The 16292-nt window shown below is 51.7% G+C and overlaps 6 protein-coding genes across 6 annotated transcripts; 2 read left to right on the forward strand and 4 right to left on the reverse strand.

The window, feature by feature from the left end:
- Nucleotides 1–981: 981 nt before the first annotated feature.
- On the reverse strand, nucleotides 982–1456 carry BDZ83DRAFT_751582 (uncharacterized protein; the record flags this gene model as incomplete). Its single annotated transcript, XM_060514069.1, has 4 exons — nucleotides 982–1110; nucleotides 1170–1196; nucleotides 1267–1281; nucleotides 1343–1456. 4 exons carry the CDS (start codon nucleotides 1454–1456, stop codon nucleotides 982–984), a joined length of 285 nt encoding a protein of 94 aa, XP_060365590.1.
- Nucleotides 1457–3682: 2226 nt separating this feature from the next.
- BDZ83DRAFT_619167 (major facilitator superfamily transporter) lies at nucleotides 3683–6391 on the reverse strand. The gene is made up of 5 exons (XM_060508106.1): nucleotides 5870–6391; nucleotides 5257–5737; nucleotides 4767–5199; nucleotides 4471–4712; nucleotides 3683–4401 (listed from the first exon to the last, which is right to left on the reverse strand). The coding sequence occupies exons 1-5, from the start codon at nucleotides 6044–6046 to the stop codon at nucleotides 4148–4150; spliced, it is 1587 nt and encodes a 528-aa protein (XP_060365591.1). The 5' UTR covers nucleotides 6047–6391; the 3' UTR covers nucleotides 3683–4147.
- Nucleotides 6392–8739: 2348 nt separating this feature from the next.
- On the reverse strand, nucleotides 8740–9604 carry BDZ83DRAFT_299487 (uncharacterized protein). The gene has a single exon (XM_060502239.1). The coding sequence runs from the start codon at nucleotides 9349–9351 to the stop codon at nucleotides 8869–8871; it is 483 nt and encodes a 160-aa protein (XP_060365592.1). The 5' UTR covers nucleotides 9352–9604; the 3' UTR covers nucleotides 8740–8868.
- Nucleotides 9605–11543: 1939 nt separating this feature from the next.
- BDZ83DRAFT_299516 (uncharacterized protein) lies at nucleotides 11544–13257 on the forward strand. The gene is made up of 5 exons (XM_060502240.1): nucleotides 11544–12191; nucleotides 12321–12479; nucleotides 12543–12692; nucleotides 12754–12865; nucleotides 12925–13257. Exons 1-5 carry the CDS (start codon nucleotides 11854–11856, stop codon nucleotides 13186–13188), a joined length of 1023 nt encoding a protein of 340 aa, XP_060365593.1. The 5' UTR covers nucleotides 11544–11853; the 3' UTR covers nucleotides 13189–13257.
- Nucleotides 13258–13389: 132 nt separating this feature from the next.
- BDZ83DRAFT_730259 (uncharacterized protein) lies at nucleotides 13390–14111 on the forward strand. Its single transcript, XM_060512838.1, has one exon. It carries the CDS (start codon nucleotides 13503–13505, stop codon nucleotides 13905–13907), a length of 405 nt encoding a protein of 134 aa, XP_060365594.1. The 5' UTR covers nucleotides 13390–13502; the 3' UTR covers nucleotides 13908–14111.
- Nucleotides 14085–15737, reverse strand: BDZ83DRAFT_719080 (FAD binding domain-containing protein; the record flags this gene model as incomplete). The annotated part of the gene is made up of 1 exon (XM_060512141.1): nucleotides 14085–15737. One exon carries the CDS (start codon nucleotides 15735–15737, stop codon nucleotides 14085–14087), a length of 1653 nt encoding a protein of 550 aa, XP_060365595.1.
- Nucleotides 15738–16292: the final 555 nt, after the last annotated feature.

The following is a 16292-nucleotide window of genomic DNA, read 5'->3' on the forward strand; positions in this document are numbered from 1 at the left end:
CATGTACTGTTCATCATCGGAACAAGAACGTAACATCTTGCTGCTATCGGCTCATCTCGAATGACCCCATCTAGAGAGATGAAGGCTCTCTCAACTCTTCTTATTATTGCGGCAACAATCACCCGTGTATCTGCTGCCCCAACAGTGGACGCGAAAAACCTGGTATCAGAATCGAGTCTCGGAGCGGAATACCACACATCCTGGTTAGAAGATCCGACCGTAAGGAACCCACCCCTTGCCTCAAGATTACACGAACTTGGACGTCGCAATTAGCTAACACATGATAGCAACCATGGCTTCGAAAAAGAGCGAGAGGACAAGGGGACCCTTGTGATCCTGGCAGAGGCGATTGTGTGACAGGCCTTGGGTGTTACGGATGCGGGGGACACTCGCCAGTGTGCCAGCGTGGGCCTGGGTCAAATTTGTGTTGTCACCGAGATGGCCAAGCTTCCGTGGCCATATGCGATAGAACGCAAGGATAGGATAGTGTCCAAATGTTCCATTAGGTGTTCTTTGGTATATATTCACGTTTATAATTCCTTCTCACCGTGACGAACATAGGTACTTAGATACCCCACGAGACAGATACAAGAAATACAGATATCCTATGTGTAGATCTATGTGTATGCACACGTTGTTGGTCATTGCGAGGAGTTTCTCCATGGGTTATACCAAGCTTTCGCTCAATTGAGGTACTTGCCCATCGATAGGGGATACTTCGTTGTCGTTCTTGGTATAACAAATGATCACAACTTTGATGAAGACCACTCTCCTCAATTTCTTTCTCAGGCATATATCTACACCCAGAACCCAACTTGTCTCAACAACATCGTGGCTTCACAGCTCCCTACACCTTATGATAGCAGCATGTCCATAAAGACCATTAACTAGTAATGTTCATTGAGACCAGCCCGAATCGTAGTGCGTTCGCGACGAGTGAGAACTAGTCAGGACCATGACGCATGCATGTACCCATCTCCTTTATTTTGGGGGACGTTTGGGCCTTCCGTTGGGTCTGCCGTTGGGCCTGCCGTTCGGCCTCCGGTTATTATTGTTATTGTTTGGGCGGCGAGGTGGTTTGCCACGGGCCTCGATGGTATCACCAAGCCCCTGTAATTATGAAATCAGTCGGGGGTCAAACATCGCTTGTGCCTTGTATCTGAGCTTACAGGGACGGCGTCAAGGTCAGGTTGTTCCTTTGGTCGAACTAGTCAGCTAAGAGCACCAATTGGGGACTTGAGCGAGGTAGAGTCGTAGAAATCTCACAAGTGCCTCGTTCCTCTAGTTCCCCAGATCCATTAGCATTCGATATTGCCACAGCTCGTTTGTTCAATCAATTTACCTCGGATAAGTCTTGAACATTAGCCCCGATTTGCCCGTTGGGAGCCGCCAGCGCAGCGGTGGCATAGAATGCAACGCCAAGGGCGACGATGGTTTTGAGGGAAGGGACGAGCATGTTGAATCTTTCTAGCCAAGTCTTGTTCGGTGTCCTGAAAGTTGTGTTTGTATGAGCTGTCTATGATACTAAGCTTTGGGGTCGGGAGTGGCCATCCATCCAATATTTATAGACATCAACTGCGTTGATCTTTACAAAAAAAACACAGGATTTAGAGTATGTTGCTTTCGACACCGTCCCATGCATGTGAACGTTCAACGCTCGTGGCCGATCGCCAACGAAGCCTCATACTTCGGTCAGAACGACATAGACTTTCGCCCACAAGTTTCAACAAGAAGTCTCCACGGCCAAGACTGCATGGCGATGGAGACATCAGAGGGGGGTTCGGCGTGGGACCAATACGCGACCCCCCGAGAACGAGTCACGGCATCCCCATCAACTGAATGTGCTAAAAGCACCTCCAACCAATGCGTACATATAGGAACTATACGCGAACCTGAAGATCTTAGTGTCAAGATTTCATATGCGACGAAGTCTGTTCTGGTGGTGTTGCTTGCGGCACACCTGAGAGGCTAAGAATAGTCCCGCGGACCTCTCACCCATCTCATCTTTGACGAAACATCTGCCTTGATCGAGACATGGGGCAGGGGTTCCTTCTCAGAGGCTCGGCAAAAGTCGACTTGTCTTGGTAGTTGGGGATCGGTGAGCCCCGTGTTCCGTTTCGTTCGGCACGATGGCACGGTTCATGATCGCCGCTGTCAAGAACTGCTCTTATGTAGATCAACATAAATTTCGTCAAATGATACTTCATAACGCCAAGTGCCTTAGACTCATTCTCGGATTTTCCATCAAAGTAGCTCGTTAACTCAACTGTCACAAAATAAGTTGCCCTCTGCTTTGAAGGCTGACACTTTTAACCCCTCATTTGCCTTGACTTCCCGCTTGTTGTACAGAACCAAAACTTGTTTGGACTCTATCCCGCCTCTCCCGCAAAGAGCCTCTTGTAACCCAAACTCAACAGTTTGCTTACCCTGTGACACCTTAAAAGTTGGAAAGTTTACATTGTTTGACAAGGAGTGTTTTGTTTGTCAGATTTTATTCAGACGAGCCTCGGCTCGAGAGGCCGGTGTCTTTGCCGATCGAATGTCTCAAATTGCTTGGCCTTTTGGGAAACACGACCAAATTGACACGGCATCACAGTGGAACAATCCGTGAAACGAATCACCTGGAGGGGATATACAGAATCCAATACCGCCAAGAGCGTCTGGACTGACGATGAATAATGAGGCTGACATTACACCCTGGTTAAAGTTGACGAGAACGATCACGTTGGGAGGGGGGCACAGGAGGGGCCATAGGGATATCATCAATGCATTGTAAGGCTGGGGGGAGCATGGACCGCGCGCGGGGAGCTGAGGCCAAGCGCGGTCCCGAGCTTTGATCTCCCGGCCCGCTAGACCGCCTAAAACTTCTCCCGACGGCAAGAGTTTCTGTTGGATTAGGAAGTTGGATGAGCTGCCGGGGCGATCTGCCCAAGGTTTGGACGACTAGCAAGAATGCCAAGGAGGGCATGGATGTTGCGTGCGTGATGGTAAGTAGATCACACTGCCTGCCGATGACCAATGCTCTCCCATTAGCAACCGAGAACACGTGCAAGTTGAGCAGGATGTTGCGCGACTTGTTTCGAGACTCCAGTCCAATGTAGAAGTAAACTTAAGAAGGAGACATTTCGAGGCGAGCCCAGGTCCAATAAGATCGGCAGAATTGTTCAACTACAGAGGGTTATGGCTAGTTTCCCCGCAAACATAGTGACTTGCCATGTTTTAAATCTCCGAGTAATAAGCAAGTGGTTCGAGTAAAGTTCTATGATAACACTACGATCCGTGACGATGAAATGGGTTTGACGGCCACCATCATTAGCAGTTTTACTTATGCTGCCGTAGTTTTGAGATCTTAGCTACGGTTTCTGCGATCGGCATATCCCACTTGGCATGAGGATGTGTCCTTCTTCTCTCATGATCCAATAGTCACCTGCTTTCATCTAGGATTCTAGAGTTACCGATGTCTGATCTTGCACGTATCTTGGCCCCTCTTTCTGCGACACCGAGAGCCCCGAGCTCTGCGGAAGGCCGAGCCGAAGGTGTGCAGAGCCAAGGCGTACGACAGCGAGCATCGGACAGCTCTCGTAAGGAATACAGATGATTCTCGATCATCTGTTAGTCACAGATGTTGGGGCTAGACATCTAATCACTTGTTGTTGGCGGACCTCCGCCTGCGGACATATCTGTCGTTATCAACCAGTACTAACTAGCTAGGCAAAGTAGGAATCGGGTAAAACTGGAGTTGAACGGGGGTATCGTATTTTGTAATGGAGCAATCAAACTTTCTAACATCTCGGCTGTTGACAACACGTCCAGCCGCGAAATCATGTTCCTCTCCGAAAATGAAGCATGCCTCTCAGTCTATGACGTCTAAGATGCTCTTCAGAACCGCAATAAAGACTTCTGAAACCAAGGAATTCATCGAGACCAAATCTAGAGTCCATCAACTTCTCGACACTGAGTTCTGTTGCAGAAGCAAACGAGATGGGAAGATTGGAGTCTTCTTGCCTTCCTCTCTCCAGCTAGTTTCGCTGCTACAGTGCCGTATCCAGTGGACAAGTCAGGCCGAGGTAATCCAAATATCTGGAGGCTACTTCCTTTCCGATGCGACACTACCAACCAAGCGTAAAGTAGAAAACTTCTAGCAAGTCTAGGAACTTCTCTTTCCATACGGCTCAAAGGGGAACAGAGCAGACACGCCGGCCATGACTCCAAACAGTGCCGCGCAGACATACAAAGGAACCGATGTTGCCGTGTTTCCACTGCTCGCAACGAAAGCAGACACAATGCCCATAAGACGGTTAAAGGCGACCGCGATACCGTTGCCCGTGGCGCGGTGAGCTGATGGGAAAACCTCGACGGTATATGCGTACAGTGTACCGTAGTAAATGTTGATTGCACATGCTGAATCCGCACGTCAGCTAGAATTTCTTCCAAGTTTTGAGGGGGCTTGGAATCAAGTTAAGTACTCACCAATCGCGCAACTGAGGCCGATGTTCTGGTCAGCAGTCGACACCGCTGTGTAACCAAAGAAGAACGCCATGGAGAGCAAAGCGCCAATGGCCATGGTGTACTTGCGGCCGATGTGAGGAAGATTAGCCAGGTAACCAGCGATGATCGGGCCAGGAATGCCAGATATATTGGTCAACGTGTAGTTTCGCCACGTCTCGAATGGCGTCTCGGTGCTATCCGGCACCCTCGAGGCAAGATATGATCTATCACTCTCGGTTAATCTCTTTCGCGTTCTTCAAAGTCTCGTGGCAACTTACGGCAGGAAGACATAAAACAAGGGATACGCCAGACCGATCAGCGTCCAAGACAGCCAAACCAAAACAGTGCTAAGCGTCATTCTCTTGGTGTAAAAGAGACCCTTGACGTGTGCGCCTAACTCGCGAAGCACAAACTTGAAGTTGTTTCTGCTCTGGCCAGCGTTCTTGATCTGCCCGCACGCCGTCAATTTCTCCAGCGTGAGCGAACAGGGTCGGTTGTACTTTTGCGCCATCTTTTGGTAGTTGCGCACCAGATCTTCATCGCGGCCGACGCTGAGAAGGTACTTTGGCGTCTCCTGCAGGCGCATGACAGTCACTCGCGCAACGGACGCGACAAAGACGAAGGCTCCCGAGGTGAAGGAGACGTAGCGCCAGCCAGGATTATTAGACCAGTTGCAATCCATGCCCTCAGTGCAGTTCCATCGCTCCTGGGCTGTGAAGGAGTCAGCATCTACTCAGCAGCAAAACCGGGAACGCCATCGCATCTTACTCAAGAATCCCCATGCAATGAAGCCCACCAGCGCCTGTCCGAAACCCCACCACAAGGCGAGCGCCGTTACCGTCCACTGCTTATTACTCGGGAGGAACTCGAGAAAGACCGTCGGATCGAGCACCAAGTTACCGCCAGCTCCAAACGCCGATAGCGCAGTGAAGAAGCCCCACGATTCGATATTCGGACTCGCACCCGAGACGATTGTCGCGAGGGACGTGATGAGCAGCGTGACGTTGAACGCGATCCTTCGCCCAATGATATCCGCGCCGAAGCCCCAAAAAATCGCTCCGATGAGCAGGCCCACGTAAAGCGAAACGGTGCCCGCGTTCGAGTAGGTGGACGGCTTGCCGAGTTCGAGCATTGCGCCCGCGTTTGTGACGGACTGGACCAGGGCGATGAGCGAGTCGACGGCGTACCCGAAGCCGTTGAGGACGAAGAGCTTCCAGTGGAAGTTTGTCCAGCCAATTTCATCGTTTGCCTGGGCTGGTTAGTCTCTGTAGATAAGTGGTTTGGCAGCATTGAGAGCTGTGTTGGCGGCGGACGTGTCTGGGTGAGAGACTCGTGAGCCCAGACTCTGGAAGCTTTTTTTGTTTTTTTGGTTGGTTCATACGTCATTGACGAGGTGCATTTTCATTGCGAGCACGGGGTCCTCGCCCTCGTTTTCCAGAATGTCTTTTGCCGAGCTGACGGAGGTGTCTTCGATGTCAGAGGCCGGGGCCCCGGAGTCGACCGTCTTCTTCTGCGTCGCCGGGTCGAACATCTTTGCGTCCGGTTCGTGGTGCATCATGAATTTGGATGCTCGGTGGTTGAGAGGGAGAGGAATGAGGCGAGGACGGGGAGAAGCGGAGCGACAGAACGAGAGAGGGAATTGGGCGTAACGAAAGCAGAAAAATGAAAAAAAAGGCAAAATTCAGACCAGTTTAAAAAGGTCCAAGTTGTCTTCACTGCGGGGTGATTTTGTGAGAGAGGAACGAACCTCAACCAATGTTACATGGCCGAGTGAAATTGGCGCAGGGCGAGAGTGTTCCACTATTGTACTTTTGGGATCATGTCGTTGAAGCTATCCTGTTCGTCGTCTGCCGGCCCGCTTCCTATCTCATTCGCTTGGTCCATCTCATAGCGCGATTAAGCTGCATGCTGAAAATGACATGGTTCTCTTGCGGCTGCCATGTTCAAGCGCGGCGTGTATTTCCCCGAGTACAGCAGAAAGCAAGGCACTAACACACCGAGAGCTTAGAAGACAGTGGGGATCTGAGCGAGCTGTCTGATCTATCATAGGTCAGACGGCGTAAAGCCGGGGGCTTCTCCGCCTTCGAAGACGAACTTAACGAGGTTACGAGACTCTAGCAAACGATATGGGCGATGTCTTATTGGACACAGCACTTGTCGAAGCACCGCTGACACCACTCTTGATGAAACGTTTCCGTTAGTGGTGCTTTGGCGGGAGGGCCATTCGCCAATGACGTGGACGAGCATCACCCCACGTGCGAGGCGAAATTGGAGCTCCTGTCGATGTTGGGAGCGGATCAGCGGGGAGGACACTTTGGAGAAGACACAGGCACACAGGGGAGCAGCGCGTTGGCCGCCGCACAAGGCGGCATCCTGGCGGGTCGGGATGAGCCTGTCTTCGATAAGAGAGGTGGCTCGCGGGCCGCCTAGGTCCCTACTGTAAACTGTCATCTTCTGCTTCGTACACAGTGAAGTAGGTGAAGTCATGTGACTTCTTCTGTTATTCCCGCACTTGAGGAGGGGAAATCAACTATTGGGAAAGATTACTGAGCTTGAGCTCAAGATAGGCCGTCTCCTTCTCCCCTCCCCGTTCCGTCCCCATATTTCCCTTGCTCCATCCTCGGCCGTTCCCCACCCGGTCCGTTCCGGGTTTCTCCGGGTTATTCCGGGGTTTGTCGCTCGGAGGGGCGGTCCGCTTCCGTCATTCCAGCATAAAAAGTCGCTGGTGTAAGACGGATCAGTCCGGCATATGGTTTTGCAAGTGATGCCCCTTGCTCTTAGTTTGCTTCTCATTACTGTTCGGCAGTTGTTAATCGTTATGGCGATAAAGAGATTTACGCAAGCCCGAGATAACATCCCACGTTCGAGATATCTTTCAATCTGAAGATATGCGTAACGGAATCGGGGTGTGGGGTGAAGTTCTTTATCTCATACGATATGGCGAATGCTGGATTCAGATATCATTCTCCACGCCGTCAGCCTCACCCACTACCTAAGTCTCATGCCTTAGCTATAGCAAGCAGAAACTATAGTGAAGTTCTAAGCAATGGGCATCACGGGTTGATGGCCATCTGAGTCTGGTGTCTCGACTGGGATAAACCAACCCGACGATAGTAATATCCTCCTGACTTACGGAGTCCGTTGAAGGTGGAACTCGAAATTCTGGTACGTTTTTGCTGGCATCCGAGTATATATTTTGCCCGAAGCATCTTACACATGACGTGATGGAACGAGCCATTCGTAGGGTCTAGATTTCCTGTCGGAAGCCATGCCATCGAGACAATGAATGAATCGTAGGATCACGGGGGCGACGAAGAATCAATTTATCAATGCTGAATACTACATGTAGATACGTGACGACGGATACTTTCATGTTTGAACTATGAAATGGCTGCATACCCCCATGGAATTACCGATGTAGTCCTCAAGCGATCCTCACGAATACCTCACTTGCGGATGGAGCTGGACTTCTAAGCCCCACGATTTTGGATGTTTCCATCGCTGATCGAGATTACAACGCATGGAGCACATGGAAACTCTCTTGGAAATACAGAAGAGCTCTACCAATACGAGACGACGTTGCCGCAATGTCGGCCAAATCGAATTTCGAATAACTCAATTAAGGCGAATGCGGGAGGAACATCGATGGGATGTTTTCGAAAACATCGGAGCAGGCAAATCTGGATATTCGTTGCCCGGCAACGCTCAGGGTTTATGTAGTCGCATCGAACATGCATGTTGAAAAGAAAGCTCGCAGCGCGAACAGCGAGGTGCTAGGGCTGTCGCGACGGGCAAGCAAAATTTATCGCGGCGTCGGTCCGACAATTTATTTTCCACCTCTGTAAAACTGATGCGGAATATGATTGTAGGTCCGGAGATGCTTAGAAGATCGCCGGACCGAGCATTTGGAACACCTCCAGTACGAATAGAGAACGTACTTGACACGCCGCCGACTACGTTTCTTGGCCAACATTCTTTTCCAGGCTTCAGCAGTCGCACCGGTGCTCGTGGACAATACAAACCAACGCGATGGTACACAGACACGGAATTGAGGATGCACGACGCGGAGTTCCCAATTCCCGAGGCGGCGACTTGGCGATGCCGTGACCAAAAGGGTTCTTAGAACATGGCCAAGATCGAAAGCAGAAGCTAATCACTGAAATCCCGTAAAGCTGCCGTACGGCATCCGCACGGCAAAGTTTGAGGCTTCAAAGGCAATTAGAGGATATGTCGCGAGTAGTGTGAAACCTTGCGCCTAAAACTTCAATTTTCTTCCAGGGGACTTGTTCGCTAGTTGCCATCCGTAGGAAACTCCCGTTCGCAAGCAAAGTTTGTGATACATGCGACTACGGAGTCCCGCTTTCTCACCGAAGTTTCTTCCTATCTTCCAGAGTTTGGCCGATCCTTAAAGTGAAACCCATAGTCTTTCTTTTCAGAGCCAGATCCTTTGGAAAATATCGCGTTTTCGTCGAGTCTTCTGGCTTCAATTACTCCAATATCAGGATTCACGACTTCCTTTTGCGGGTCTCTTACGGGTTCAACCAAGCTAAACCAGATACAAACAGCAGACAATTCCCGGTGGGCGCAACACTTGGCTGCCGCCGGGTGTAGCCGGGGCTCGGAGGCGCAGGCACGAGATCTGGGGGCACAAAGAACGACCTTCGGGCGCTGTGATTGCCGAAAACTGTGGCTGAATACTTCGCTTCGATCTGACATTAGACTGCCTCCAATGGAGATATGTGTATCCGTATGGCATGCAAAGCCTTGTGTAATTTTATCGATGGTTGCAACGAAGGCGCGAGGCCTAGAAGAGCGGACGAGCAGGGCCGAAATGGCAGACACGTCGAGTAAGAGTAAGCACATGCGCCGCTACACGGCAGGCAACGATTGCCGATCATTGAACATTGAACAAGCCTACGCGGGGGCCAGGGACTTTTCCAAAGGGGCCAGAAGGATGAACTCAGACATGATCAACCAATTTAGGCTCTATTCGAGAGTCCAAACAACGAGAGACAGAGCCTGCAGGGAAGATCACGACTGGCATGGACAGGACAGCATTGGGCAGCCTGCTGTCAGGCTGACACTGCGCTCACTGGGTTCACTGCACGTAATTTTGCGAAACGCAGATCATCCCGTCTCGCCCGTCCGCCCGTCTAGTCACGAGGGCATGAGACATCAGTCTAATAATGTTCTGGTTGTCTGACAGATGCGCATACGCTGCAGGTTTGTGACAACCCACTGGAGCTGGAAGCGATGCTACCACAGCCCTGATTACATCGACTTTTGGCCCATTTGTGTTCCCAACGCGGTCTAGGTAAAATGCTCTTTTAGAGGACTTTGGTGACTGACCAGTGAGTGAATGCTCGTGCACACCCAGCTCTCCATCGCCCCATCACCGGGGACTGGCGGCGTGCGGAGCTCTCAAGACGGACGGAGCTTCGACCCAAGTGCCCCGACGGAAATCCAATCTGTCAATAACCCTGCCATCGATGGGCTGGGCAGCAAGCTGACTGGGATTTCGTCGGCCAACGGGGCAGCTCTGCTAGACTGCTGTGGATATACCTAGACAGTGGACATTCTCTGCCAAGTTCTGGACCGATTCTGCCATCCGATGGTGCGGGCGGCATCGAGAGCGAAACGCTAGGACTCGATGAAGACCTGAGCCCGATTTTGGGTTCAAGATGGGTTCGACAAGCGGCCAAGCGCCAGTGCCAACCTCCCGAGGTCGGGCTTTAGTCTGAACTTAAAGAGACGCCGATGGGAAGAATGGCGGTTGATTACGAGGTTAGTATCCCTACCCTCACTGATAGAAAGTGAGAGGCGGGGACGCCGTTGTGCGCCGTTGGGCAGACGTATTGTTATCACGGTTCGCGTGAAGGTGTACAGATCAAAGTCCCCCTGAATCGGCAAATCGAAGAGTCTCTCACAGGACCCCAGAAGTCTCACGGAGAGGCAAGACATTTACTTTCTCCGTGCCGTCCTGTAATGTACGCCACCTGAGACTCGAGAGAGCGCGAGAAAAGTCTTCATTTCGACATCCGGTTCCCCGTTACGAAAGCGAATCACCAACGGCGCTTGGCTACATGGGTATCCCCATGCATCTCCATGCGGGGAAATTGGAACCATCGACCTGTTTAGTAGGTTAGGGCCCCGACAACCCGAGTGAAGGGCAGCAGAGCGGTGCAGAAAAGCGTTCCAGTGTGCCAGTATCCTAGGAGCTGAGCAGCTCGTCGTCACAATGGCGTACACCAAGTTCTTCGTACTAACTACGAATAGTTACCGACAGTCAGGCAGACAAGCGTGACAGGGCCCCTTGGTGTTGACCATCACGAAAAGTGGCCTGTCTTGTCGTTCGTTCGTTCCATGTAGCCCCTTGCGAAAACAATGCTGGCGACCCTTTACCATTCCCCCGGGCCATCGCGCGAATCACACCTCATGGACCGCAGTCTCGGATCATCATCAATGACCTTTTTGCTAAAGTTTAGCTGCATGCAAACTCGGCAACCATTTGGTCTTCCCTCAAAATACCCAACTCTCCCGCCCCCGTCTCCTACGACCTTCTCTCCTCCATTTTGCCCGTTTTGCTCTTCCTCCTCCTTCCTTCGCCTCTTCTGTGCCTCTCTAGTACAGGCACATGTAGTGTACCCTCCCTCCGACCTCCTCTTGTGCCTCCCTTGCGTCTCTCCCGCGCCTTTCCCAGGTCGAATCAACTTGAACCCCGCGCGGTCATCCAACAGAAGCTAGAATAAAACGGCTTGGCATTGGGCTGGGGTGGGGTGGTAGTAGCTGACTCAGAATCCACGTCCCTACCTACTTTTGCGAATCCCACTCCGTCCTCCCTTTTCCAAGCCATTCCTCGGCGGCTCATCTTTCAGCGACGGCCTTTTTGTGGTTGTTTCTTGCTCCGCCCCCGTCCTCCTCTTTAAACATCTGGCTGTGCCCTTTCTGGCCTTGTCAAGTTCGTCCCATCTGCGTTTCCCTTTTCCCCACACTTTGGACGTCAAAACGTTTCCCAAAAAAGGACAACCACCATCCGAATCCGTCCCTTATTCAGCGCACTGGGGGCCCCGAGACCTTGGGACCATCGGCCGTTTTCAGCCAAGGGGCAGACTGCGCAATCCGAATATCGTCAAAAAGAGAGCTTGTCAAGATTACATTGGGATACGGATATAGCAACCTGCGAAAGGAAGGGCCAGAACAACAGAGGACTTCCTCGAGGAAGGAAAAAGAGGCGTTTCGACAAAACGTACAACACAACAATGTCAGCACCAGCATAACGGCCCTCGTTGCCGCCGCGCCCCAGCAGCCAGCCATCAATTTCACACTGGAACCCGAATCCGACGACAAAGCATCACCAACACAGACATGTCGGCAGATGTGACCTTTGACATCGTCACGGCCAGCATCTGCGCCCTCCTCATCATCGTCCGCTGTGGCTACCGCATCCTCCTACGATGTAAAGTCCACGATACCTGCCATCGAATGTGGCACGTCGACGACGCCTACATGGCCTTTGCGCTCCTCCCGCTCATCGGCCGCACGACTTGCATCTCGCTCTCCTTCTACCTCAACCCAACGCACACGTATGATGCCGCCACCGAAGAGGCGGCCGCGGCGCGAAATCTCAATGTTGAGAAATTGGCAGAGTATTACGTCATCTCACACAAGCTGCTTATACCGGCTCGCATATTCTATGCATTATTGTATGTCGCTTACACCAACTTACCTGGATCTATCCCGCCTCACCCTGACTGTTGTGAGGGTGGCGGACTGCAATTCAAGGCGGTGTGTCTAACATTCGTTCACTGCTGACCGTGCCGCCTTTCGCATAGCTTGTGGTCGTTGAAGCTTTGCCTGCTCAACTTTTACTCTCGGTTTGTGGACATCTTTGGATGGGGCAAAGCCGTCACGAATGCTCTTTGGTGGTTTATTGTTGTTACGTTTTTTGTTATCTTGATACCCACTCTTGCGGAATGCCGGCCGCTTTACTTGTAAGTCTTTGCCTTTCTTTGTCGATGTAGAGGCCTGAACTCGTCTAACATGGCCATCCAAAGCATGTGGTCCCCTGATCCTACCGGCGCAAATACCTGCCATCGAGCCCTCGGAAACCTCGTCACAATGGCCGTCTTCAACATTGTTACCGATATCGCGCTTATTATCTTTCCCTTTCCCATCTTTCGCCACGTTAAACTCGACAGCAAAGTGTTCGTCTCCACCTATTGGATTCACCAATGCTAGATTATCTGATGACTAACACTTCTGTAGTAAGGTGCAGCTCGTACTCTTATTCAGCATCGCTGGCGTTGTTGTCGTCATCACCATCCTGCGACTGCCCATGATACTGAACCAGGCAGTATCACAAAGATCTCGGTCCATGGTAAGGATTTCTGTCAGCGTATCATAACTTACGATTGCCTGCTAAAGAGTTCTACCTAGTGGGCATCTATAGAGATACTTTGCGCCTGTATCGTCGCAAATACAGCATTCTTTTACGCGTTATTGAAAGATTATCAGCGAGGCCACGACTCTCGCGGGGCAAACTCGAGCTACGTGCAGCAGCCCGATTATTATATGCAAGCGATTCCTTCGCCAGAATTGCGGAGGGGATCCTCGGCGCGCTCCGATGGTTTGGAAGTGCCGGACCATTGGTCAAGGGAGAGCAGATCAAGTAGATCTAGTAACATTCCTATCATAGCATGAATGACGAGACGATGGCACGCATATTGCACGTGTCTACCATCCACGCGATGTTTCTAGGTTGCGACAAGGGACTCCAGTCTTTCTGCTAGCCTTGGAAGACATGTGAATGTTCGAGGATCCAATGAGGACTAGTGCTGACACTGATGTATTGACGTAAGGGGTGAATCAGCCAACTTGGAATGTCACTGCAACAAGCTACCAGCTTCATCACCAGCTTCAATCATCAAATCTCCACACAACCAGGCTCTACTCCGCTAAGCATCCGCACTCGTTAACCCGCCCCCTTCAGTGACGATATTCCAAGACCAGGCACGATGGCAGACATCTCTACCCTCTCTACCCTCTCATCCTACACCTTCGGCGGGCTCTGCATCCTCTCCGCCCTCCCGTTCGTCGGCGTCCCGTTTCCCAACCGCCGCGCCGCAGACTACTACGCCGGTAAAAGCGAGTGGATGTCGCAAATCTTTCGCCGGCGTCTGAGTCCTGGACAAGCCGGATACTTTGGCGCAGCTTTGCGCATCGCAGTCGGCGCCGCTGTCATAGTCCCCGAGACGAGGGAACCAGCGCTGCTCTTCAACGGGGCTGTGGTTACGTACGGGACCTTCAGGGCCTGTGTAGATCGGCGACCTATGCTTCCGCAGTGGGGAATGTTGGCAGCGATTGCGATTTGTCTTGGTCTTGAGCGTCTGTCGCAAGCTACTTTACTTAAGGAGGCCTGATTCGCGAAGAAGGGGGACTCTCATTCTAGACTGATGCTTGCTTCAAATTCTAGGATGGTCATGTGGCCGTGCCGTGCAGTGTATGAGTTCTGTTTGAACATGCTCATGATCATTATGTTACAAAACTGAGATTCCTGATATTGAAGTTTTCGAGACTATGCCATTGATTTTTTTCTTTTACACTTTTCCATGATTCAGATACTCTTTAACCGCATTATCTGCTTGCCCCGGACTATCTACATTCCCCAGCACACGGTGATCAGGTCTCACAACGATCCCTTTACCCGCCTTGATTACCGGCACGACACCATACCAGCTTTCGGGTAAACCGAGGCCTGCCACATCTACAGCCCAGTCGCAAGATGCGAATGCTGGATTCGCATAGTGTAGCACGGTAAACCGATCGTAGGGCACGATATCCAAGAGAGACAGCCCATCAGTCGTGTTTGCATGCGGCAGCCTCGCTCCAGGACAAGCTTGCGGCACATAGACCGTCGGATCATCAAGCAAAGCTTTCGTAACTGACGGCTCATCATAGACGAACCCAAGCTGGAGGGCAAGTGAGTCAAAGTGTCTACTGGCCTCCTTGACAGCTGCCCCCGCTGCAGCGGAAACGGCGCGGCGTTGGAGGAACGCATCCATGGTGAGATCCAATGCCGGAGCTTCTTGTGCCTTTGCTTCTTGGAATTGAATAGCGAGGCCAACGAGAGAGGTACTGACGGAGTAGAAAGCCGCCTCACTGGCCTTGGAGTACTCGAGATTCGCGAGTGCGACGGGTCTACGCTCGCGAGTGAAGCTGCCAAGAAGGTTTTCGGTGCCCTTCCCATTGATAACGGAAGCCAGCTTCCATACCAAGTTATGTGCGTCTGCGATGCCCGTGTTGAGACCCAGGCCACCTTGAGGCGGCAAGCTATGCGCGGCGTCGCCCACGAGGAATACGCGGTGTTTGGCGTCGCTATACGATGATGCCACGCGTGGTGCCGTCTCCCAGGTGGTACGGAGGACCTCCGAGTACTGCAGACCCGGGAGACAGGCCTCGATTGGTGGTACCTCTGACACGGGGCCCATGACGGGCGTAACGTGGACAAATGAGTCGTCAAGGTTGTGTGCGATAAACTCGCTGGGGTGCTCAGGATGGAAACAAAAGTAGAGCATGGCCTCGCGGCCCGGCGGGAGCGCGGCGCGTAGACTGCCTTTGCAGACGATGGATTGGTAGACGTGGCCTGGTCCCATGGATTCGAAGTCGATGCCGTCTGTCTTTGCTCGCACAGTCGAGTTTACCCCGTCGGCCCCGATGATGAATTCAGCCTGGATGCTGTGTCTCTTAGTGTTGCCGTCGTTTCCGCGTTCAGTGGAAGTGCTACATGAGACAACACAGCCAGCTTCCTCTGTGTCGGTGATGTCGACAGAATCGACCTGCCACCCCCTCTTGATTTGAGCGAGGCCCGTCTCAAGTACAGCCTTTTCAAGCAGCCGCTCCAGCTGCGGCTGCGGCCAGTTCACCAAGGGCTCAGCCGTCAAGTTGTGCATCTCGTCGTCTTGACGTTCGTATGGGAAGCTGCCAATCTCGGCATCGACTAGGCCGTAGACAAGCCGAACATGTCCGGCATCTTTTGGGTTGGCTGCTTGTTGTCGGATGTAGGCCACATCCAAACCAGCTTGGCGGAAGATTTCAAGCGTCGACGGGTTGATGGTGTGGGCTTTCGGGTGTTCTGATACGTTGTGGCGTCTCTCCAGGATGATGCACTCGATCTTTTGGCGGGCGAGAAGAAAGGCTGTGAACAAGCCCACCGGTCCTGCACCTGCGATGACGACGCGTGTTTTTTCCATTTTCTGATTGTGTCTTAGTGCCAAGGAACATATACGTAAGTAAGGTCACTTGTGATATCACAGTCATTTGATAACAATCACCTACTTACGCGTATGGCTATAGATGAATACGGAGAAGATATGATGTTACTCTTCGACCATGACAATAATGTGATGCGGGATATCCCAATACCCCTTTAAAAGGTTGAGCGTCTGATCTCTCTTTGACTACCTTGGCTGCAGCTAATAGGTCTATGCTTTTTTTGTCCTCTTCTGTTTCCACCAAGATCAAAGTGCGAACTTTACTATACCGAAGGGTACATATTTTGGCATAGACCATTCTTACTGAAGTTATATTCCATGATCCGACCAGGTCTCTTGCGGGAAATCTCCCTGGTGTGATTGGCCAGCGTTGCATGGGCCACAGGTTAGTTCAAGTTCTTCATTGCACAAAACGATTGACACCAAGCAGCCTAGCTCTTCTGTGACAGTCAGTCTTACCGATCTCAATGGAGACTTTCACCCGGCATACAACAGTTCAAGGGAGATATCGGTCAGTATTACTGTTCTGAGTCT

The sequence above is a fragment of the Colletotrichum acutatum genome (assembly GCF_030867785.1).
Source record: "Colletotrichum acutatum strain CBS 112980 chromosome Unknown BDZ83scaffold_40, whole genome shotgun sequence".
In the NCBI taxonomy this organism is placed as follows: Eukaryota; Fungi; Ascomycota; class Sordariomycetes; order Glomerellales; family Glomerellaceae; genus Colletotrichum; species Colletotrichum acutatum.